Source organism: Anoplophora glabripennis, unplaced genomic scaffold, assembly GCF_000390285.2.
Source record: "Anoplophora glabripennis isolate ALB-LARVAE unplaced genomic scaffold, Agla_2.0 scaffold123, whole genome shotgun sequence".
Taxonomy (NCBI): domain Eukaryota; kingdom Metazoa; phylum Arthropoda; class Insecta; order Coleoptera; family Cerambycidae; genus Anoplophora; species Anoplophora glabripennis.
The window spans coordinates 887020-912232 of record NW_019417073.1 but is presented as its reverse complement, the minus strand read 5'-3'; the positions used below and the strand labels follow the sequence as shown (position 1 = coordinate 912232).

The window sequence follows — 25213 nt, the reverse complement described above, 5'->3', positions numbered from 1 at the left end:
AATGAGGCAACCAGATATATAAGCTTGAGAAGTTTTAATGGATTACTGAATAACCAATTACTGGCAATTTAACTCTGAATATATTTAGATTTAAAATGTTTTTAGTTCATGCAGGATTATATGTAATAAAAAATCAATTAAAGCATTAGACTGGATCTAGATCATTTAAATTAAATTTTAATGGAAAATTAGCGTTTCTAAATGTTGTTTTATTAAAATTATGCTGTTGGAGAGGAAAAAAAAACAGAAATTGTGTGTAATATTTTTTTTATTATACAAAAAGTACAAAATAGATAGGTAACAAAAAGGAAAGTTAAAGTATATCTATAAAAATAATTACTTCATTATTTTTAAAACAATGTATATTAGCGCTACATATTGCACCAAATTTGGTTTTAAATTAATATTTAATCACTACTGCTTACAAAAATATAGATATAGCATAACAGATGGTATTTTTAAAGATAGTTTACATAGTAATAATTTTATGAAGTAGGTAGGTATATAACTGAGGGATGTCTTGAAACCTGATAAGTGATAGTAATACTGAAAAGAAGGGGAACCAAGTAGAATTGCAGCCAAGGACAATATAAACAGATCAAATACAAAAATATATAACGGCACCATTGGCACCAAGTAGGTATATTCAATTTGTCAAAAATTGGACAAACTTGTTAGACATATACAATCACATTTGTGATTAAGAGCAATATTTACTAATAAATAATACTATATACTTTTATCTTTGCTCATTACTCCCATCAGCCATTCTACATCAATAATGGCAATCTATACTCTTGAATATTCAATAGGTACTGTCATTCCACAGCGTAGGCGGGTATAGAATTGATTGAGTATAGGATTTACACGTAGGAATGATCGTCTTTTATCTCTCTACTCCTTCTGCAATTGAACCGTCCATAGTTTACATCCAGCATAGGTTTTGCCATTGGAATTGATTCTGAGAACTTGTACTGTTCTGCTTTTTTCTTGCACATACCACATCTGTAAATTTCAGAACTATTAATCACCATAACCAATAGGTACTTTTTAACAAATAAGTACTCTATTTTAACACTTTTGTATTTGTTTTAAAACACAAATTCAATTTTTTTGAAACTTTCTTTTGTAATTTGTAATAGTATTAGTAATTTTATTGTCTCAAGTTATCAATTTAGATATATCACATTCAGAAAATACGATCGTTTTTTGAGTATGCAAAAAACTCGTCAATTTTTCCTAAGTAAAAAGAAAACAGCAGCAGTCTCAGTAGGCTGTTTCTGCCGGTGCTGTTGCTGGTTACTCGTCGTCAGTTGTTATTAAAACTTGAGCTCTATATTTTTAAAATTACTGCATGAAAAACATTGTTTTATTGATGTATTTTATGTGTTAACAGTTTGATGTGTATTATCGGTGTTGTTTTCGATTTTTTAAACTTTGATATTAGTGCATTTGCTGTTTTGGTTTAAGATGTAGTAGTGACTACATTCAAGAAGTTTGTTCTGAAGTATGGAATTATGGGTAAGTCGATTATAGAAATAATTGTAATTACTTGTAAATATTTATCGCCAATTTCTCTTAATTGATGTTAAAAAGATTAAAAGAATATTTTTTATGACATACTTGGCTTTGTCCATTGGACGTTTAGACTGCCTAGTAGATACGCAGATTGTGAGGACATACAAATAATTAAGATTAATCATTTGATAGTTAATCAATTAATCATGTCATAAAATTGGTACGAGTATTGAAAATACTATGTAGAATAACACTGATAATAATAAATATGTATAATCCACCTGAACTTCTAGAAAGCTATTTGTATTTTGTTAAAATTTAATTTGTTGAATACAAGAAAATTCATTTTTTTTAATATCAAGATCATTTTCAACGCATTTATTTTTTTTGTTAGTCAAAGAGACCCGTGAAAATCTTGTATTCATCGACTAGTTTACTATAGGTACTCTTTCTTTATGTAATTTCTGAAGGTATTCATGATTTAATTTTTGATAAAAATGAATACAAATCTGGTCAGGGAACTGAAAAATATTAATTTTAGATTTTGATCACTCTTACTTTGTTGAAATAATTCCTTAAGAACGTACCTACTGAAGGACCTATCTAATTTTACTTTTTTAAAGTGTTATCGACCCTCAAAATTTTTTTTTATTTCATTATTTTAAGTTAACTCCGACAATTGTAAAGAAATTCCAACGAAATTTAATATAGCGTGGTTTTTGGGGTGGCCCAATATGAATATCAGCTTATTTTTTTATCTAATACATAAAGGTTGGGAATAACACCTCAAACAGTCTTATTTTTATCTACAATTTTTTTTTGTTGGCAGATGTTTTGAGGAAACTCAGGATCCTAAAAAAAATCACTTTATTTACTTAAAAAAATGAGTAAGTACTCTTTAAATTTGCAGTTTTCAGAGTAACTTGGTCTAGGTATATTGTAAAAAAGATATGTATTTAAAAATATAGCAAAAAATTGAAGTCTAATTTTATTGATGATTGCAATAAATCAATTGCAATCCACTTTTCTCTTGAACAGTGCATTTTACAGATATGTATGCCTTTTTCAATATAAATAAATTTACTTTTTAAAAAGTTATTGCCAGGGCCCCTGATTTTTACATTAAAAATAGTTTTTTCTTATCTCTTACATAAAAATTTAGACTATCTCCAAAACCATACATAATATTTAATTATAAAAAGTGTGATTGTATAGCCAATTAAAAAACACACATTAAAAAAAAATTTCCTACGCCCTTTTGGAGCCGAGTTAGACTTTTTTTGTCAAAAAATCACAGCACCTCTGTAAAAATCAAAAGGGCCCCTGGCAATAAATCAAAATTCCATTTAAATACAGAGCCAAGTTAGGTTTTAAAAAATCGACTTTCTAAACCCGTTTTTGTTAATAACTTTCGGTGAAACCGAAGGTTAAAGTTGTTTATGCATTTTTGCCCTTGACGCGATAAATAAATAATAGAATTTTTAGGCCAGTCATTATAGTTTTTTTTCGGGAAAAAAATACTATTAGAAGTTTCTCTGCGGAATATTGTTCAGAAACGTGTTATAAACAAAATATCAAAAAATCAACTCGAGACTAGTTGGAAAACTTTGTTAAAGCGATGGTCAAAGTTATGGAAAAGTGGTATTTTGATGTTTTGGAAGTTTATTATACAAAAAAGGTAGGTATTAAATAAATCTGTAAAATAAGACAAGTCCGATTAAAATTCGGTAATTTGTTTATGCGCAAGAGCTCAAAAATGGTCGAAAATGTCCGCTTTTTTCAATTGCTAATAATTAATACAATTTTCATCGCAGACACTTGTAATTCAGAATTTTTTAGGCTTTTTGCACCCTTAATAAGTGGTAAAAATTTCAGCCCGAAAGCTTCATTAGCTTGGCGTTGGCGGAATTTGTTCTCTAAGAAGATGCTATTTTCAATTCATTTTTCCCAAGCTCACAGGCGTTGTAGAGTTTCGATCATTAGTTGTTTTTGTACCTAAATAGTTGTATTGGCATATGCATTTACTGATAATTTAATTTTTCTAATTTAATTTGTTTAAAAATGACTGAAATAATGTTAATATTTATTAAATTGTTAAGGGCGCATGCTCCGCCTCGTTCTCCCCACTCGTTCGCTAGACCAAGTAATAGAACGCATCGCCGCTATCTTCTTTTTCGCAATGAAATAGTTGAATTCACCTTAATGTTAATGTAGGACATGAAAATATAGCTCTTAATGTATACTCTCTCCAAATTTCGGTTCTTAATATTAATAATTAAGGTCACTGCGATTAAATTAAAAAAAAAATATCTCAGCTTCTAATCAACTTACAACAACGATTTTTTTTTTAAATTCGAAGAAAACTAAAGTATAGAGGTTACTATTTTATTTTATAATAATTACCTATCTTAACAATTTAATAAATATTAACATTTTTTCAGTCATTTTTAAACAAATTAAATTTGAAAAATTAAATTCTCAGTAAATGCATATGTCAATACAACTATTTAGGTACAAAAACAACTAATGATCGAAACTCTACAACGCGTATGAGCTTGGGAAAAGTGAATTGAAAATAGCATCTTCATAGATAACAAATGCCGCCAACGCCAAACCAATTAAGCTTTCGCGCTGAAATTTTTACCACTTACTAAGGGTGTAAAAAGCCTAAAAAATCTTGAATTACAAGTGTCTGCCATGAAAATTGCATTAATTATTAGCAATTGAAAAAAAACTACCATTTTCGACAATTTTTGAGCTCTTGCGCATAAACAAATTATCGGAATTTAATCGGACTTGTCTCATTTTATAGGCTTATTTAATACCTACCTTTTTTGTATAAACTTTTTTTCGCTATGAATAATAGTTTTTGTACGTGAGTCAAAAAACCACTTTTCCATAACTTTGACCATTGTTTAAACAAAGTTTCCCAACTAGCCTCGAGTTGATTTTTTGATATTTTGTTTATAACAGGTTTCTGAACAATATTGCGCAGATAAACTTTTCCTGAAACAGGCTCTTTCATGTCTATAATGACTGAGCTATTTACAAAATCTATTGGGCCCACAGCACAGTTTTGAAGAACAATAAAACTCACAACTTTTTGGCACATTTATAAAATTCCAACAAATAACAACCAAGTTATGGATAATTTTTAAAAAAATGCTGTTTTCCACGTTTTTTTTATGTTGTTTGCAATAACTTTTAAACAATGTATCCGATTTTAATCTATCAGGAGGCATTTTGTATGTCTTTTTATTGCTCATATTTCGTCTGTTGAATACTTTTCTCTAAAATCGATAGTTTTTCCAATATATTGGAAAAACTGATTTTCGACACAAATTGTTAAAAAAAAAACAAATGGAAAAAATTGACTCTCGAGATGAGACACCTTTTCTACTGCCTCCCCCTGCGCACTTTAACAATAAAATAGCGGACGTCAATTCATCGATTTTTTTAGTCCATTTACTGCTATAGCATAGTGACGCGTCTATCAAGAAGCCTAAACTGTCGACGTGGCCACTAGCTCGGAAATTGTACCTTTAGAGTGTGGTTCATTCGCTTGTAGACACCCTGTATACTATGACTAGGGATTCTTAGTATTAATATGACTAATCGATTTAAGTTCCATTGCATATCGAAAAAACGCTTATAAATAAGATACGGGATGTTTAAATTCTCATTAATCAAATTATTACATCTTCAACGAAACTTCGGTAATACTACATCATCGAATTTAAGCTGAAATGAAGTTTGTCTCACCTGGATATCAACATACACAAATCCCTTCGGTACTGCGCCGTCATCAGGGCGTACAAATAGGGGTTGGCACAGGCGTTCAAGGGGTAGAAGAATACCAACAGTATTTTCGACCTCGTAACTCCAATTAGAGGGTATCCAGCTAGGGCTGTTAGTCCGAAAAATGCGATCGGTGAGTAAGTGGCGAAATCGGTGAAAATTAAAAGAGCCATTTTCTTGGCTATCGTCATCTCTCCTTTGGTACTAGAGTGGCGAGTTTCGTATCCCAAGCTCATGTAAATTTGGATGTAGCAGAACACGATCAGAGCGAAGGCTATACCATTCAGGAAGATGACGCCGTATAAGTAGATTTTGTCTATCATTTTGTTAGCTTCCATCGGAAGGCAAATGCTGAAAAAAATGGTGATTGTGTCGATATATTTGTTTAATAATTGGCTATTATTAAAAAAAAAATGTTTTTGTATACTGTTACGATGGCCGGATATGAAAAAAACAATTTATAGGTACGGACCGACACAAATAAGTTTGCGTCTGAAATAGCTCCGCCCACAAATGCGCGCTGGATACGGTAGCCACTATCTCAAATTGCAGTGCCTATGTCTTATTTCTTCTAACCCAATCCGTTCTTTCTCAATCTAGCGCAGATCTGTGTAAACGCAAACTCATTTGTGACGATCTATATGTTATTTATTTATTTATTTTTTTGTGAATTTGATCTCAAAGTGGTAACACTTTGCTAATGCCGTATAAATGACCGTTCTGGCACTTTTAGAGGATCCTACTGTTTCTTTACCATCATAAAGTATTATTTTAATGACATTTTTTTGATACAAGCACGGACAGTATAGCGATTTCGTTTATGAAAAAAGTATGGCATTAGTAATCGATAAAAGTGGTTAAATGCAGGATAATGACTATATAACTTTTCGGAAATATATGTATAAAATCAATCATTTCATTTTTGGTATGAAAATAAATAATATGAAACTTTGAACACAACATTCCAACATTCTTAAGAAATTTCGAGATAATCAAACTTTAAACTCTATTTACTTATTACATACTCTAATGTTTGCTCTAAATAATTAAAAACCAGCATTCAACTTTTTTGTAATGATTGTATTTAAAAATAAGGGAAAATGGTGTGTGGAAATATTTTTTTACATGACTCTAAATACAGGGTGTCCGCAAATTTCACCAACAACGTTTGACTTCATATTCACGACGATGCGATCTACGAAAAAAAGTTAAATAATAGTACATTATACACCACGGTAGAGCCATTATAGCTGAGGCACCAAGATTAAAATACCGAGCCGCAGGCGAGGGATTTTTAGGTGCCGAAGCTATAATAGCATTCTTCTCTACCGTGGTTTATATACAGGGTAGCCCATCGAAAACGTACCGCAAGGCATTACAGGGTAGTAAAGAACTTTTCGGCAAAATCCAAAAACCGGTCAAATTTGTTTCTGAGGTGGACAACTTTTGGCTCAAAAAGCATACCAAAATCTTCAACCCCCTAAGTGGGGGTGCTATCCCCTAAATTTTTTCAAATGGGAATGGGGGTCAAGGGGGGGGGGGTCATTAGAGAGGGCTTTTAATTCTCTATACATCGATTCTTACTTTTTGAAAATCGATTCATTATTTTAGAAAATATGCAGCTTTGAAAATACGAACAATATTTTTGACGAGAAATGCGAAAATCGATTTAATTTTACTTCAAAACTTACGGTATTAGTCAAGTAAATGCTGAAAATGTTGTCCGCCAACTTGCATACAATGATACAGGTTGTCTTCAAACCGTTGTCGAACATTCTGGAGCACTTGCGGTGTTACTTCGCGACATACATTAATGATTCGTCCTCGCAGATCTTCCAAGGTATCAGGTGGAGTGCTGTAAACTTTGCTTTTAATGTGCCCCCAGAGAAAGAAATCTAAAGGATTTAAGTCGGGTGACCGAGGGGGCCACTCAATTGCACCTCTTCGTCCTATCCAGCGTCCTGGAAACGTCTCATTTAGGTAATTGCGCACATTGAGCGAGTAATGTGGAGGAGCTCCGTCTTGCTGGAAAATCAGTTCGTGTTCATTGTAAGCAGGGTCGTCCTCTATGATATTTGTTAGAGCTGGGTCGATGACATTTTGTAGTAAATCCAAGTACATATCGCCTGTCAAATTTCCAGGAAGGAAAAAAGGACCTACAATGGAATTTCCAAAAATACCTGCCCATACATTCAACTTCTGGGGGTGTTGGGAGTGTGTCTCATGGAAAATCCTTGGATTGGTATCAGCCCAGTAACGACAATTATGGCGATTCACTAAACCATTCAAGAAGAACGTACACTCGTCCGAAAAACACACATTAAAGAGGAAATTATCGTTTATCGCTCGTTCAGTCATTATTTCGCAAAATTGCAAACGACGATCAAAATCGTCTTCATTTAGCTCTTGCACTAGCCGAATCTTATAAGGATGGAATTTGTATTTTTTTAATATTCGTTGGACACTTGTACGACTCACTCCTGTCGCAGTAGCCAATTGCATTGTACTCAGCGTACTATCCATTGCCACTTGCCCCAATACCGCTATTTCCGTAGGTTCATTTAGTACCGGATTTTCAACCTGCCTCTTTTTGTTATGAACGGAGCCAGTTTCGCGAAATTTGGCCACCAATTCGCGAACAATTTTTCCAGACGCATGTTTCTCAGGATGCCGTTGGTTGAACAGTTCGGCGACCCGATTTCCGCATTCATTGTTTTTGAAAAAAAGCTCAATAATTTCTACTCTTTCTGGAATTGAGTACACCATAATTAATCAATTTAAAAGACTCGGCAGTATTGGTACTCTTCAACTACAAGTCACAAGACAGTTATCTAGCAACTTCTTGTGGCCTATCTAAATACGAAACAAAAAGCGGACAATTTTTTGCTCACCAAAATCAGGCTAAAGAATTCGCAAATCAGAAAAAAAAACAGCGAATTCTTTTGAAGGAATTTACCAAGCTAATACCGTAAGTTTTGAAGTAAAATTAAATCGATTTTCGCATTTCTCGTCAAAAATATTGTTCGTATTTTCAAAGCTGCATATTTTCTAAAATAATGGATCGATTTTCAAAATGTAAGAATCGATGTATAGAGAATTAAAAGCCATTTCTAATGACCCCCCACTTGACTCCCATTCCCATTTAAAAAAATTTGGGGGACATTTTTACAGCAACTGAAAAAAATTGGCGTTTTATACCGTTTTTTCAATCTCACGGCTTTGTTATTGCAAATTTCGTAATCGGACCACGTCATTTTGTAGCTATTTTTATTGCGAACAAAATCATATCCTAAGCATTTTTTCGTATAAAGTCATCCCGCTGAGTTATTTAAAGAAAACTACTAAAAAAAATTTTTTTCACGATTAAATTGTTAATAACTTTTTCCCTGATAAAATAGTTTGTCAGCAAATTAGCCTGTTATTGTACTCATCATTTAAAGTATTCCTGTGTAGTTATTTCCGAGTTATCAAGAAAATGTCACCAACAGTAACTTTTCGGCCTCTGCCGTCTGGAGTAATAGTATTGTTTCCAGTACTAGCTACTACACCTTAAATCGAGTTTCAATAATTGACATGCAGTTTCACGAAATTTGAATAAATACTCTAAAAACGCTGATATTATGTACAAGAATCAAGTGGGTACTCTTTTGTTTGAAATCAAACTTTGTGACATTTCACACAAATAAATTTGCAATTAATTTAATTTAAAGCTATAAATCATGGAAAGTGAAAGTGAAAGTGAAACGGGCTGTACACCCCCTAAAGTGAGGAAAATGGCAGATAATGTTGATAACCAACTCCTGCCAGAAAAGTCCAAAATTATTAAGTGTCATTTTCATTATTTACCTTGGTTAATAAATCAAGGTCATCATTATTCACCAAGGTCAAAAAGATAGAAGTTTACGCGTCAAAGATAGGTCGATAATGGTGGGTTTATAGGCTAGTAGTGAAAAAAAAATCTGCTAAAGGTAAAACATTATAATAATTTGTATATAATGTGCAGAAAATTTCTATTATGTTCATTTGTATAACAACATATTTTAATTATTTATGTCCTCAAACAATTTTACTATATTGATGGTCGCCAATTGTATTATCAATGATTGATAGAAGGTGCCTGTAATAAATTAAAATTACCTGAATCACACCAAATTCCGCATTGCTGCACTGCACTGCTGGGCAATTTGTCAACTACTTGTCAACAACTGAGATTTATTGCCTAGTGGTTCAATGCAACTGTGATCGCTTTCCTTTGCCCGCGCTCGCATTCTTCAACTGGGCGTATACATTTCTACCACCTCCACGTTTAGTTCGACCAGACCTGTATATGGGTATGGCTAAATGAATATGGGAACAAGTTTTTCAAATATTTCAATGCCGAGTTGCTGCGTCAGCGACCGATCCTGGTTTGTAATTGCTTACTATATATTTTTTTGTTTTTTTCCTGCTCTGTAACTGGGATTTTCCCGTGAGCAGTTGTAATTTTAAATAAATAAATAAATAAATAAATGTGCCAAATAACGCGATCGATAAAAGGGTTATGATATTAATAATAAATTAACCCAAAAACGGAACATTTTTTATTTAATTTTTTTTTCGTAGATCGTATTTATTTATCGTCAGGAATATGCAGTCAAATGTTGTCGGTGAAATTTGCGGACACCCTGTATATGATGACTTCATGGCGGCAACGACATTTTTTTTAATACAATACCATCGATTTTGTACCGTATTTTAAACTTTTAATAAGAGAAGTTTTAAACAGTTGAGCTGAGTCTTGTGTTGTGGCAAACAACAAATAAAATTTGCTTATGGTTTTAGAACGTTCTTTGCAATGTTTTTGTTTTTACCTTGTACTGCTGTAGTTACTGAAACCCAGTAGAGGCAGTGTTGCCAAAAAAATCGAATAAAACCATCCGCCCACTAATATTTTTTTAGCGGATTTGATGGTTATCCTTTTCGTCAGGTTGATAGCGTAAGTGATGGCAAACCAGCGTTCAAGCGTCACAATTGTTAACGTGAATATCGACAAATGACTAGAAAAAACTGTCAGAAATCCAGCTATTTGACAGCCCAATCCTAGAAAACAAAGAGTAGTTTTATTTTTGTCCCAAGAAATTTAAATAAGATTTAACTGAATTCCTTAGCGGAAGCCAATAAAACATTTCATACCTTCGAAATCAAATTTGATTTAGTCAAATCGTAGTTAAACCTCATTTGGTAAACACTTATAGAAAATTAAGAGTCCTAAAAATTATTCGAGCAATAGAAATCTGTAAAAATCAGAGGCACTTATAGCGAGATTTTAAAAGTCAAAATTAGAATTCCTCAGGGAACTACACTTGGCCCAATTATTTTTAACATTTACATAAATTTTTTGTGGTTTGTATATGTTGGTAAGGTCAGTATTTGAACATCTTCGACGATCTTACCGTTTTGCCAATTGAAGGCGAAGTTGAAGTATTCGCCCATGGAATGGTAGTCCATGGAGGCGATAAGCAACAAGTACAAGCCCATGCAGAGGTCTGCGAAAGCCAGGTTGCATATGAGAAACCTGGATACGTTCATCGGTGATTCGCCAAATAAGAATACTACCATCACCAATAAGTTGCCCACGATGGCCAGTATCAAGACGCACCATACCGATATTCTCAGCCAAGTAACTCCCATAATGTCCTCGCAGGGGTTTAAGGCGTTTGGTTCTGGCCAACAATTCACCTCTGGTTTTCTGAGAAGAAAGGCATCATTGATTACTTAAAAAAAATGCTTTCTAGAGGATATAGCATCAAGAAACTTTCAGGGTAGATTCCTGTCAGCAAAATAAACACAAAAATGAGAGTAACATTTTTTTCTTAAACGATTCCTGAGGGTTAGAATGTAATCCTTCAAAGATTAAAGAAGAAAAACAGATTTTGATCTATTGATTCACAACTTATTAAAAAAATTTGGGAATAGATGCATTATGAAAAATGAAGTCAATATCGTAAAAAAATTCTTTTAAAATCCTTATAGTTTCTGAGAAAAAAATGATTGAAGTTGTAGTATTTTCAAGCCTTACATCGCTGGGCTTACATTCGCGTTGTGCGCTGTGTGCAATGCGCTCTCTCACGTGGCCCCAGGCGATTCCGAATACTGAAATTCGATTTTATTATTAACGTTTTTGCGATAGTGTTTACATTAGTTTTTCAAGTGTCAATAATGGTTTCAACTCGGAGTTGATGGATATCTTCTTAATTTATGGTGAAGCAGGACAACATTTGTTTTATGGCGAAGCATTTGTGTTATGGTGAAGCAAGACAACATTTGTGTTAGTTCGTAGAAACTGGGTAAGAAGCCCAAATGTGTTTACACGTCGGTAGACAAAATTTTGAAAAGTTGTTGTATCAAATAATTAGTGAATAATCTCTACGATTTTTTGATTTCATCTTAAGATGGATGGACAAACTTTTCTGAAATTACATTTCTGTTAATTTTCAATCTTTGAAGGATCCTAGAACTTTTAGGAAAAACTATGTTCTGTATTTGTTTCGACGAGAGGTATGCGTCCTAAAAATATGTAGCGACAGCGCTCTTATTACGCCCTATTTAATGACTCTTAATGTTATGACGTCATGTGGAGATGAAATAGCGATTTGTGGATATTATCTGTCTAGGGGCAGTGACATTCATAACAGTAACCTATTTTTTACAGTTTGGTATATTGAGGGTTGGTTATTGCCTATTAATAATGCCTTCTTGAAATGCATTGTTTCTTTTTGGTTGAACAACAGATAATTAAAGTAAATTCTTTAATAAGGACATTTTTCAAATAATGAAAACATTTAACCCCAAAAATGCTTTTTTTGTTTAAGGCATTTTAAAACATCAAAGGGCATTTTAAAATAAATTGGGCTACTCTAAAATATTTATAATTCGTACACCTATTTTAAATTTTTGATAATTTAAACTTGAATGCCCTTAATAATGTATTTTCGTAATTTTTACAGCTTAAGCTGGAGAGATGGCTTGTAAAGCAGTAGTTTAACAAAAAATAAGTAGATTTTGAAACTAATATTAACACATGTGACATGTACAGACATTGTAAGTTGAAAATTAAAATAACTACGAGTACATTACCGTCAGGCTATTTGCAGATAGTTTTCTCCCTCTCTGGAAATGGGTTACAAACATGTTCCGATTCAATTTATATATTTCACGTGCCTAGAACAAAAAATATACATTCAGCATACTTCACATGTCACATGCCACACATATTTTTAATTTATATAGTTTCAAAATCTATCAGTACAATTTGATTTTATCAGTAAACATGATATATTTTTCTCATTTTGTTCTTTCAATGCCCGTATTTAATTTTTATAATCATAATACTTATATAAATCAACTTTTAGTCGAACATAATGTTAGGTGTGAAAGCAGGACAATTGAATCAAAGGGTACCAAAGAGGTTGTTTCCGAATGTTGTCTACTGCTTTTCAATTTGTTCTTTTAGTCATGCCAAAGAAATGTTCTTTTGGAATTCATTTAGGAATTATAAGAAAAGAAAGATAGAATCATTGCGCAAAGCATAATAAAAAATTATAAGGACAGATGCATTAGACTTCACTGTTTTTTTGGATTTACAAACTTCGATTATTCCTCGAATTATTCGTGAAAAATAATATGTGTCTTACCTAAATATGAGCTTGCCACAAATGGCGTCCAGCTGACTCTCATTGATTTTAGTGGGATTAGGATGAAAAAATCCGTCATCTTCATCGGTTACTTCGATGGCCCTGCCTTCTTGTCTTTCAATTGTTTGCCCTCTCAGAGGAGTAAACAACGAGTCGTCCCCGCTTTGTAATTTCGTTGTTCTCAATGGATTAATTTCGGAAAAGTTCGTAATTTGTTCTTTCCACTCGTTCAACGGACCACTATAAAATAATTCTAATCTGCACAAGAGCGGTAATGTGGAATGGAGTAACGAAGATTTATTACAAATTTAAGAAACATGTTAAACTTTATTTTTCACTGGGATTGTAAACAATGTACATAATTGTTGCCGATAACAAACTAAATTATCACATTTAAGCTTGATATATTATCAGAAAAATAAAATTAGTTTAACAAATGTTGTAAATAATAGTGTCACAAACAAATATTTAGCGTTTCATTCTATTTATTTTATTATTAATCACGCGCCTTTAATGGTAAATATTAATAAAATGGGATAGAAGGTTCAGCGTGTAACATATGTAATAAAAATTTATTTAATGTGGACTAATAATGGTCTTTTATATGAAGTTATTTGTTTATGGTATAGTTTTAGTTTTTTCTCTGTTTATAGGAATGTTTATGTTCAGGTACACTGTTTATTTTATTTTTTTTATTCAACATTTTTCAATTAATTTTGTTAAGTTACTGTTATAAACGACAAAATTGTTAATTAAAAAAATAGAAAAATATGCAATATGCTGCAACACGTACATTACTCGACGTTTTTTGAAATAAATTATAAAAAAATAGTGTATACCTTAATATATAAAAATGTTGGTTATTACTAAAAATTATAACGTTGAATGATAATATGTATATACATATATCGATGCGACGGGCGCATATTATTTGCAGGTGCACATTTCCGCGGTTTCCTGTGCATACATGTTTATCATCAGCAGATCATAAAGTACCGGTAATAAAAGTGTCGCATACCTGCATTTCATTTCCAAAGTCCATGCAAGGACGCGGCTACCTTGTTTTTATTGAGGTGCAGTAAGAACGATTTGGACCCGGAGTTTGGGGTCTAGCCTGGTCCACTATATAATTCTTTTTATTGCAGTTTTCTTAGGCATACAACATTATTTTCAGAATAAACTGTGTATCCCAGATTTTGTGAAAAAAAAAATAATAAAGAGTACTCTATTAATTTTGATATCAAAGCAAACTTGTATGAAAAAAATCTAATAATTTTCAAAAAACGTCGAGTAATGTACGTGTTGCAGCATACTGCATATTATTCCATTTTTTTAATTAACAACTTTATCGTTTATAACAGTAACTTAACAAAATTAATTGAAAAATGTTGAATAAAAAAAAAATAAACAGTGTACTTGAACATAAACATTCCTTACTTTTTTAAAAATATATTATATAAGTTTATTCATTCAATGTGCCAACTTAAATTTCTAGTCATACTGAGATAGCATGTTTTTACCTAAAGATCTGAGTTAGCATGTTTTCCAAGCTTAATTTGAGATAGCATGTTTTCTAACTGAAATTTGAGATAGCATGTTTTTCAACCGAAATCTGAGATAGCATGTTTTCATACTAAAGCGTCGATATAGTTATGTCTTAGTTTTTAAATTTTTACGAAAAACTGGTGTTCCATGTACATTACTACATATTCTAATTAACAGAAACAATGACGTGAATCCAAAAACAAACTGTTGAAGACGATGCGTATATCCTTTTTCACTTTTTACGTGCTGAAAACTGAAATTGGAATAAAAATGTTTTTGTCCGTTCTGTTTCTCAAGAGCATATCCATATTTCAAAGAGAAACATGCAGAATAGAGTACCATTCGTTAGAAAATCAACTTTGAGATAGTATCTAATTTTTAGTGGTGCTCTAATTCTGAAAAATCTTTGAGAAATTAATTTCAAAGCCTTTACTTTTTTTATTAAGTATTTCCGAACTGAGGAATGTTTTTGCTTAAAATCAAACCCTCTATCAAATATTTCAATTTGGGAGCTTAGAACTTATAATCACTAATAAAACTATATAGCTTTGTAAAAATACCGCTTTAAAAATATTGTTTTATAAAACACCAGGATTCCATCAAAATTGTTTTATGAACAGATCAATGTTTTTACTATCAGGAGTTTATTATTATTATAGATCACTAATTTATGTCGTAAAAATAAAACAAATTTATTCACTGCCTGTATGCAACTATCAAACAAGAACCACAGCAATGCCTGTTAGAAACCTTTACTTAAATTATTATCACATCTACAAAGAAATATTTTTTTTTTGTTCCAAAATACTTTAACGCGCTTCATTAAAAAAATATGTGCATAAAAAAATAAACGTGATGTTAATTAATAAAGTCATTTTCAATTCAAAACTAATAAATAATAATGTGTGAAATTAATACGAAAATATTTTACTCTCTTCAAAATGTATTAACTTTTCTTCAATTGTATATAAAATATATTAAGTAATGCATTTAACTTTACTATTGCTTGTTCACAGAATGGAAAAATTCAAACATAGACTTACTTTCTCCTAAAGTTTCTGATATCAAAATTATACAACTGGTTATGTAAAAAAAAATGTTTTTTTTTCTATGAGAAATATGTAATGGTTATGTATACGTATGAGAAATAATAAATCTTGTTAATAGCGATGACTAAGTATAAAATAATCTTGAAATCCTGGATCTATGTATAATCTAGTGTTACTTACTAGTTAGCGTAGACCAGAGTTTTCGCGGATCGTTTCCTTCTCGCAAAAGAAATAAAATTTGAACCAGATTTCGTCAGTTCCTTGCACATTTTTTTCAGGTTTTCCTCGTGTTGCGCGTGTTTGGCGGGGTCGTGTTGCTCTGGATATTTAAATGCGCAACAGTGAAAGGAATGGGTCAGCTTGGCTTCTTTTAGATTCTACAAAACGCTGTTGATTAATATTTTCATTATAAGAACCTTGTACCTACTTTAAGGTCGTAAATACTAGGAATAGTTTGCATAGTGTGCGTCTCTTCAATTTTTAGAATTTCCAGTTCCTCGAGTCCCACGGTGGGTAACCCCTGAATGGCGGTTTCTGATAGATCCCTGGAATGGAATTGGTTGAATCATTCTTTCATTATTACTCGCGTTTCGATGTTCAACCACTTGTCAAGAAATATTTCGAAAATAGCATTTGTCAAATTATGTATAGGCTTCTCTAGTGAACTTTCTTATTCTTGGTGTCGCTTGCCTATTGATTAGCCTTGATAATAATTTATTGCAATGCCAATGTCACCTTTTGGTGGGATAGGCCAGGAAAATAAGCTGGGAAATGACCATTTCGCGACTTTTTGTTTCGGCAAGCTGAATTTATCACTATAGATGCTAAATATTATGTATAATAACATATTAGTTTCCACAGTCATAAAAATGTGGGGAAGATTATTTACAGGGTGGTTAATTGTATAATTTTCACGTAAATTCACGTTTTTCGCTTATAACTTTTTTCCGTTCATTTCCACGAGAAAATAGTAAAGCACTTTTTTTCGTCTTCAAAAGACCTACAAAACTAGCCCTCGAGCGTCAAAAAAATATTGATTAGATCAAAAGTTATAAACAGAAGAAGTTTATTTGTGACTTTTGAATTAAACATTTATAAACTGCGTTATTATTAGGTACCAGAACGTTTTAGCATCGCATCCTCTCATTCCTTATCACTGTCTAATAACTCACACGAAATCTGGAATCGGTAAGTTGAATAGTTTACAAGTTATGGCCTTATAAACAAATTGACTAATTATTAGTCTGGACGAAAATTAACAGACAGCAGTGACACCCAAAGAACTTTCTAATGCTAAATTTTTAAATAAAAATGATAAATTTAAAACGTTTCAGTAAATTAATTATTTAAATGCCTATTAATAAATTCAAATAAATCGTGTATTATATATTTTCTGTTTTTGCTCCTTATAATGTTTTACCCATCAAAATTAACAATATACCTTCAAAGCCCAGACAGCCAAAAATTTGACTGTTTTATTTGGCAACAAATTAAACTCACATAAACTTTGTCAGAATCGATATTATTATTATCCTCGATAATAGTAAAAACTCAACTTTGTGGGTTTCTTGTTTTAAATATTATTAATTATTGTAATTTTATTTACGGACCTTCAGTTTTTGAAAGTAATGGGTTCAAAAATTTCAGAATTTCTGTTTATACTTTATACATGATTCGAGAAATTTTGAAAAAATTAGTCACGCTGCATGGTTGAATATGTAAAACAGGAGAAAGTTTGATGCGTTAATATTTGATCATAAAATGGTTATCTAAATTAAAATATCTTAACTACTGGTATTGTATATCTAGATACTTACTTACAGTATTCTTAAACTTTTCAGTCCACTAAACGTATTTTTTCCAACTTGATTCAATCCGAAATTGGACCGCATGTATCTATTTCACAAAAGAATATTGAGTTGAATATATAGTACAGCTGAGGACAACAAAAAGTTTCCAACCTAAACCATTTGGTTCGTTATGAAGTCCGGATTGCCCATTTTCATATTTTAAATATTTTAGGTCAAAAACCTTTTTATGTTTATGATGACACAGGGTTGGCCAATTTCGACACGTCTGGAGGTAGAAGGGGGTTCTTATACAGGGTGCGGCATTAGTGCGTCGAAGTACGATATCTCCGTTATTATAGATGATATCAAAAAAAGTAATTTATAAAAATTGTAGTCAACTTAAAACTGCACATTTTAAAATTATTTTCGTATATACAGGGTGTTATGTATTACCAGGGTGAACCAAACAACTATTTTTTCAACTGTAAAACTGTAAAAACATCAAAAAGTTATGCCTGCAAAAAATTATTCTTAAGTTGTCCTGTCTAGGGTATACAGGACGCTGAAATTGGAATGATTCTAGTATACAATTAACCATAACTTTTGAAATACCCTGTATAACATAATTAAACCCTATATTGTAAGGATGGGAGAGATGAGCTTAATCTAAATTTGAAATAATAAACATTTAAAAAATAGTATGTTTGGTTCACCCTGGTAATACGTAACACCCTGTATATACGAAAATAATTTTAAAATGTGCAGTCTTAAGTTGGCTACAATTTTTGTAAATAACTTTTTTTGATAACTTCTATAGTAACGGAGATATCGTACTTCGACGCACTAATGTCGCACCCTGTATAAATTCTCCGAGGGGACAAAAAATAATTGAATTCTGCCGTACTCAATTTTCTAGAAAAATTGAATGTCGAAAATCGCATTTCGATATTTTGATTTGTTTAAGAGACCACTCTTTCAATTTTGACCGTTATTACAATGACGAATAATTTCTTTATTTGACGTGTTATTCGGAAAAAAAAAATTTGAAAAGAACATTTTATTGTAATTCGTTGTTTTAATTTCATGATTAAGCCATAAAAGGTCAAAATCGATACACCCTGTACATCGAGCATTTTATATTAAGATACTTACAGTTCTGCTATTTGTGATCCATTAAAAGCGAAGTCTTCTACTTGGCTTATGTGGTTATAGTTTAGCGTCCTAAAAAGTAAAAATTTAATTAAATATAGAGCAACAGAAACAAATAACAATATTTAAATAGTATTTTTTTCAATGAGAACTATCTGTTTACATTAAAATATGTTTCTTGCGACAGCGTGAAGTGTATGAAAGTAATAAATGTTAAAATAATTGCTTACACCTGTTGGGCCGTAATTTTGATTGAATTTGGTGGAAGACGCTCTATCTTGTTGTGGTCTAAGTCTCTGAAATCATATTTTATTAATGATCCAAGTATAAACAGCACCGTTTAGGTGATAACATGCAGGCCTTTTTTTAAGTTGAAATTTTCTTTTTAACACAATAAGGAACTGAATAAAGTAATTTTTTTAAGGGAAACAGTGGAGGACGTAGATATTAATTTTGACATTACAGATTATTTTGGAAATCATATTAATACATTTGACTTGTAATTTGTAATTACATGTATTGCAAAGAAAAAAAGTATTTTCTATTTTATTTGGAAAATTAATTATTTCCAGGTTACTATTATTTTAAATCTAAAATAAACTTATCAATTCGAATAAATCTAGTTTTCTTTTATAAATATGTTTTCAAATACAACGTCTTTTACCTATCAATATTTTTAGGAACAATTCTCCACAGAAAATTCAAAATTCAACGTTAATGGCTTTTTTGAAATCTTGATAACAGAATTTGTATTAAAAAAAACCATTTCTAAAATAGGTTGATAAGAACTTTTCATAAAATAATCATCTCCGAAATATATTATAACTTAATTTACATCAATATACAGGGTGATTCAATCATAATGACATTAATTTTAAGAGAAGATAGGGAACAATGAGTAGAATACGAATACGCGATAAAAAACATTTTAAAATGCAAATTTAAGCTGAAAAAAATATTTTCAAATCATTATTTAAACCGCTTTTCAGACCACTCCTGACTGCTGACCCACAAAGGTTTATCGAGAGTGAATCTTGACCCACCGTATTATTCGGTTACTAACCTAGTTTTTACTGCTTTTGTAATGCGTAGTGAGAGAGTGAGAGACAAGAAATAAATAGATCTTTTTACCTAGACACATAAATGAATAAGATTTTTTTTTACATTTTAAATATTAACAAGTATCATTTATTTATTAACAAAGACAAATGTATAAGGATAATAATTGTTTTCGAATCTTAGATTATTACAATTTAGTATTTTTAATATTGTTAACGTTTTTACTATGGTCTGTAATTGAATATGAGTTATTAGTATTAAGTTCAATTAATTATTTAGTTTAAAGTACGTATACCTAGTTACTTGCTTTTCAAGAAGTATACTATTTAAAATGTCAGTATGGTTAAAACATAACTCTTCGTCCATAGCACTTTGCTAATAAAGTTGGGATCCATTGCACTTTGATTTTGATACCAAAATTCTAGACGACTGGGGAAATCAGCTGTTTCGCTTCAACGGTCGAACGCTCTGTGAGCTGTCGACGCGTTCCCGGTAAGAAAATGTGATGCAAAGTAGGGCGTCGAATTAATGGAAGTTAAGGGGTAATTTGCTTATCTTTTAGAATGTCGAGTAAATTTTTTTTTTTCGATTTTCTGTCTTCCGAATACATGGTTAAAATTATTGACATTATGACTGAATCACCCTGTATATGAAAGAAATTACTACAATTAATTATTTTAATGTTTTGAGGTACTGTTATGTAATTTATAAACGGAAAATTATTCATGACTAAAAAAATATTGCTTTTATTTAAACAAAAGAAAAACCACATTTTCTTTCATACATTTCCTCAAAATAAAATTTGTTTTAAATTTTTCTCTTTTTATTGTTTACATATTGGCATTCGCTAAAATTACGCAATAAAATGTGTTAATCGGTGAGAACGATCAATTTTTTTGGATGTTCAGACAAGATTTTTCACAGGAATATATTGTAATTATTTCAAGTCGTGTTATCTTTAAGATTTCGAAAAAAGTTGCTCTTAACAAATGTGCTTAACTTATTTTGAATCCCGCATGGTGCAAAGCAAACGCCAACTTAAAAAAAAAAACACCCTGTAACTATTTTAAAGCTTTGAGGCATATCTATGATACCAAGATAAAGCCTTGGGAAATTCACTTACAACAAAAACATCGTGTTATTCTTGGGCAAGAGATATAAATCAGGAACTTCCATCAGACCGGTCCAAAGGATTCTCCTGGAAAATATTTTACAAAATTTAAGTGACTTCAAAAATAATAATTCAATTAACCTTAAAAGGAAAACTCACAAAGAATAAAACGTGGAAGAGGTCACTCCCTGTAACAGACCATGAAGAAATTTCAGCTGGGGAGCGTGTGATATATATCTGAAAACAAAGTTTGTCAATTTACGCTACACCAGATGTAGGTATATTTATTCTTACAAAGTCCTCAAGTTGAGTACGTTAGCGAAAGTGCCTTCTTCTATAACCCGCAAATCGGGCAAGTTGGAAAGAGTTCTAAAACGTAGAAAGAAAAGAGTCTCATTACTTTGATCTTTAGTACAATCCGTTTGAATTTGATGGAATACTTACACGTCTCTAAGCGTTTCTCTGTAAGGATCCAAGGAACTCCTTTTTATAACTTTTATGTTAGAGTCAGTAATTGTTAGTTTCCTAAGGAGCTTGTTTAAGTTGGTGGGGATCTCAAAGAGTAGATTACCATAGCAGTGTACGTCGGTCCCATTGTGGTCTAGATATTCGCAATAATATGGCGTAGCTGTTGTTTCTGTAATTGGAAGAGGATTGGCGTTTGAATGGGCAAGGCTCTTCATCGATTTGTATAAATCCACGTACAATGTTACTGCCGTTATCCAAATCACCATAAAATTCATAACCTATAATTGGAACACACGAATTAATGAAAAATAAGTATAGTTTTCTTACACTTCAATATTTCTATAAATCCTACATTTTGAATCATAATGTAATTTAACATAGAACAAATCTATATAATTTTGCCCTCAAATATATAAAAATTATTAAAAACTGTATTAAGACTGTTTAGAAACTGTTTGCAAACTTTTTTGTAAAAACGTTTATACAAATGCGTCTGTGTATTTTATTTTCCGTCTAGGGTGGAAATAGTGTATTATGGGACAAGTGCAGAAAATTATCTGGGTTCATAACAAATTATATTGTTTATACTCGTGGACGAAAAGTTTATACAATTTCAAAGCGAAAAAGTCACATGTTTATTCATTATTATTATAAGCTCCAGAACAAAAATATTTAATAATAAATGTAGAGTGAAGAAAAGTACAAATTTAGAAAACAGAAAAAATAATATTTTCCATTCAAATAAAATTTCCAGAGTGATGTAAATGTTATTATGTTATGGAATAAATACATTTTTAGTTGTTTTGATTTATAAACATTGTAATTTATCAAATGAATGTTCTATATTATAAATTTTATTTTTCTTACAAAAAAATATTAGATTTTTTGATTATTGTTATATAATCGTTAATACAACTGGAAAAAATTAAAGTAACAAAATTTCCATGAATTTTTTAGTGATTTTAGGAAGGCTGTATCTCCGTGAAAAATGGTCGCATCGAGATAAACAAAGAAGCAGTTTAAAGCTTTAAGTTTCTAGTTTCAAGATATTTAGATAAAATTTTTTGAGGTATGGCTATCAAGCAATGAAAAGAAATACCTCGAGAAAAAAATTTTCAAATTTTTTTTTCTTTGGACTGTCCATGGAAAACCTCAATCAATACAGAGGTCAGTTAGTTTATTTATTCAGCCCAATATTTTAAAGGTCTCCGTGCGACTATTGGTTGCCGAGATGCCGATGGTTGAACGAAAAATAACACTTTTGTCTTTAATCATCGATATCTTTGCAAGAAATTATTGCACAATAAGTCCAAGGGCAGTTTTGAAATCTTGAGTAAATTCTACAAGTCTACAAAGACCTGTCATGATTTTCAAAAAAAATTTTTTTTTTCATCTTTGACATCAATTTGAAAAAAGTGCAAAAATGGCATTTTACAATTTTTTAGAAAATCTACCGCTATTTTACAAACATTGATGAAAAGACTAATGTTGTGAGACATTTTTACAGCTCAATGTACCCTTAATAACCGTGTAGTTTTCAAAACTGACCCAGGATTTATTGTACAATAGTTTCATGCAGAGATATCGATGATTAAAGGCAAAAGTGTTATTTTTCATTCAACGATCTATATCTCGGCAACCAATAGTCGCACGGAGACCTTTCAAAAGTCAGGTTGAAGCTGCATAAATAAGCTAATAGATCCCTTTATTGATTGGGTGTGGACAAATTTTACAAAAATTTTTTTTCTCGACGTATTTTTTTTATTGCTCGATAACCGAGTACCAAGAATTTTTTTGTCTAAAGAACTTGAAATTAGAGACTTGAAGCTTTAAAATGCTTTTTTGTTTATCTCAATACGACCACTTCACAAGTAAGTAGGTATGTCGTGGATATATCGCTAACAAAATGCATAACACTGAATTATATCGTCACTGGAAAAAGCTAAATACAAAAAGCCAGTCTGCAAAAATCAAACATTTTTATTAATAAAGAAGTTACAAAGCCTTATAAAAACAGCCAACATTTAAAAACACCTTGTATTCCTAAACGAATGAAAATAACACAAATATCCCGAGTTGGTGATATCTGAAGAATTTTTTTCCTTCTTGCAAAAAATTGTAAAAAAAATATCGACAATGGCTCACCCTGTACAATAGGCATACCTACCTATAAATTTAACATATGTAACGTAAATATTTATTCAGGTCGCTTTGAAATACAATCGCAAAATGAATTTACTACGTAACGATATAATGTTATCTTCTACTTAGATAAATAGGTACATACGTTTTCTGTTTATAGATTGAAATAAATACCTTAGAAAAAATTGATATCAGATGAAAGTAAAAATAACACAGATACATATTAATAAGTATTTACCAATGTTATCATGTTTAGCGCCAGGGTATAAAGCGTTTATTTTTTAATCTGGAAAATGAATTCTCGCACAGAATATTAGAATTGATGGATGAAAAACTTACTCTTTTAATAATAATACCTAGTTAATTTTACGTGTAAAATACATTTCGTTACATTTTCAGCATTTAGAGGTACTTAATTTATTTTGGTTACACCAAACAGCTATTATACATATTTATTGCTTTTTGAAGTAGAGAACAATCTGATTCAGATGTACGTTCTGTAAAAAATTTTAGATCAGCATACAATAAACAATGTACCCAGTTAACATTTGCAATTATATCATTAATAAACATTACGAATAATAGCGGGCCCAAAATAGATCCTTGTGGTACACCTGATCTCTGCTGGAACGTGGTATATATTCTGTAGATATGACTTCAACAATGAAATCAAACGCTATTAATTTTTCTAATAAAATTCCGTGGTCAAATCTGTCGAACGCCTTAGAGAAGTCAGTATACCCAACATCAACCTGGCTCTGTCGGTCAAGCTTTTCAGCTATGTACTGACACTTTGTGACTGGGTTAGTAGCCATTGATATGTTCTTCATAAAGCCATGTTGTTCAGATATTGCATTTGAAACCCGATTTCCAATGAAGTTATGAAGAATAATTTCTAAAACCTTCGCAAAGTTACATAATAATAGTTACAAATAATATATTAGTCAGTTTCAACTGTTTCACCTAAATGGGACAATTTCCAAAGATAAGGAAAATAACAGGATTAACTTAAAAATAAACGCAAGTGGTTCCGACAGAGTGGTAGCACAAACTAAAAATGAAGGAGCAGGAACTGTGTCTATTCCCAATGTCCCATACACTGTACAAAAATTTCAGTCAGTTTTACTCATTAATGTATCAATTTCTGTCCACACCCGATTGAGTGAAATTTTCACTCTATTAGTATGAGTACAACTGAGTGAAACTATTGCATCAGAAATGATGGGTGAGTTTTTTACTCAGATTTGGTTGGTAATTAACTAAATATTGAGTGAAAAATTAAATCACTCATGAATGATTAATTAGGGTATATAGTGTTGAAATTAATTCACTTCGCGGGACCTTCTCCTGTACTGGCTGAGACCCGCCGCCGCCGGCTAAGGCCTGTTCTCCTGGCGATCACGCTTTTCTGCAGCTTCTAACGGGCCCCTATCAACTGTGGTCGAGATTACAGAAGCAATATGTAAGTGGTGCCATCTTTACGGCACCATTCAAATTAGTCGAAATTAATATGCATTTAAACTCGCTCAGTAATAAGGACATTTGCTCTGATTTAGGTACAAGCGCACGAAATACGAGTGAAGAATATATTTAAGAAGTACCTATATTTGAGTGAAAGTACTCAGTTTTAGTTTAAAAATAATCACAATGAGTAAAATGATCAAAATGCCCAATATTGAGTGAAAATGTACCTACTCAATAATTTCACTCAATCCGAACAATTATTGCTTTCACTCACACCGATTTTTTTACAGTGAGTAGATTTAATTCTTTTAATGTCATTAATAACATCTGTTTGACTTATAGAAATATTTGATGATATAGATTGAGATAAAAATAGGCTTGTTATTTATAACGCTTGGTACCGTAAATGATTCATCATCATGTCATATCTTTTGAATGAGTTAATTT

The 25213-nt window shown here is 31.4% G+C and overlaps 1 protein-coding gene across 1 annotated transcript; it reads right to left on the bottom strand.

Annotated features, from left to right (window-relative positions):
* Positions 1 to 372: 372 nt before the first annotated feature.
* LOC108903895 (lutropin-choriogonadotropic hormone receptor) lies at positions 373 to 24117 on the bottom strand. The gene is made up of 15 exons (XM_023455898.1): positions 23917 to 24117; positions 21137 to 21438; positions 20987 to 21061; positions 20852 to 20929; positions 20705 to 20779; positions 18753 to 18818; positions 18526 to 18594; positions 17405 to 17479; positions 16011 to 16128; positions 15764 to 15960; positions 12990 to 13229; positions 10749 to 11044; positions 10167 to 10395; positions 5281 to 5667; positions 373 to 1005 (listed from the first exon to the last, which is right to left on the bottom strand). The coding sequence occupies exons 1-15, from the start codon at positions 24115 to 24117 to the stop codon at positions 864 to 866; spliced, it is 2550 nt and encodes an 849-aa protein (XP_023311666.1). The 3' UTR covers positions 373 to 863.
* Between the last annotated feature and the right edge of the window lie 1096 nt (positions 24118 to 25213).

Coding starts and splice junctions, on each gene's coding strand:
- LOC108903895 (XM_023455898.1), bottom strand. CDS start 24,117: ATGGCTACTAACCCAGTCACAAAGTGTCAGTACATAGCTGAAAAGCTT. Junction 20,930..20,986: donor GTACTCAACTTGAGGACTTT/GTAAGAATAAAT, acceptor CTTTGTTTTCAG/ATATATATCACACGCTCCCC. Junction 13,230..15,763: donor ACTCTGGTCTACGCTAACTA/GTAAGTAACACT, acceptor ATTATTTTATAG/TGGTCCGTTGAACGAGTGGA.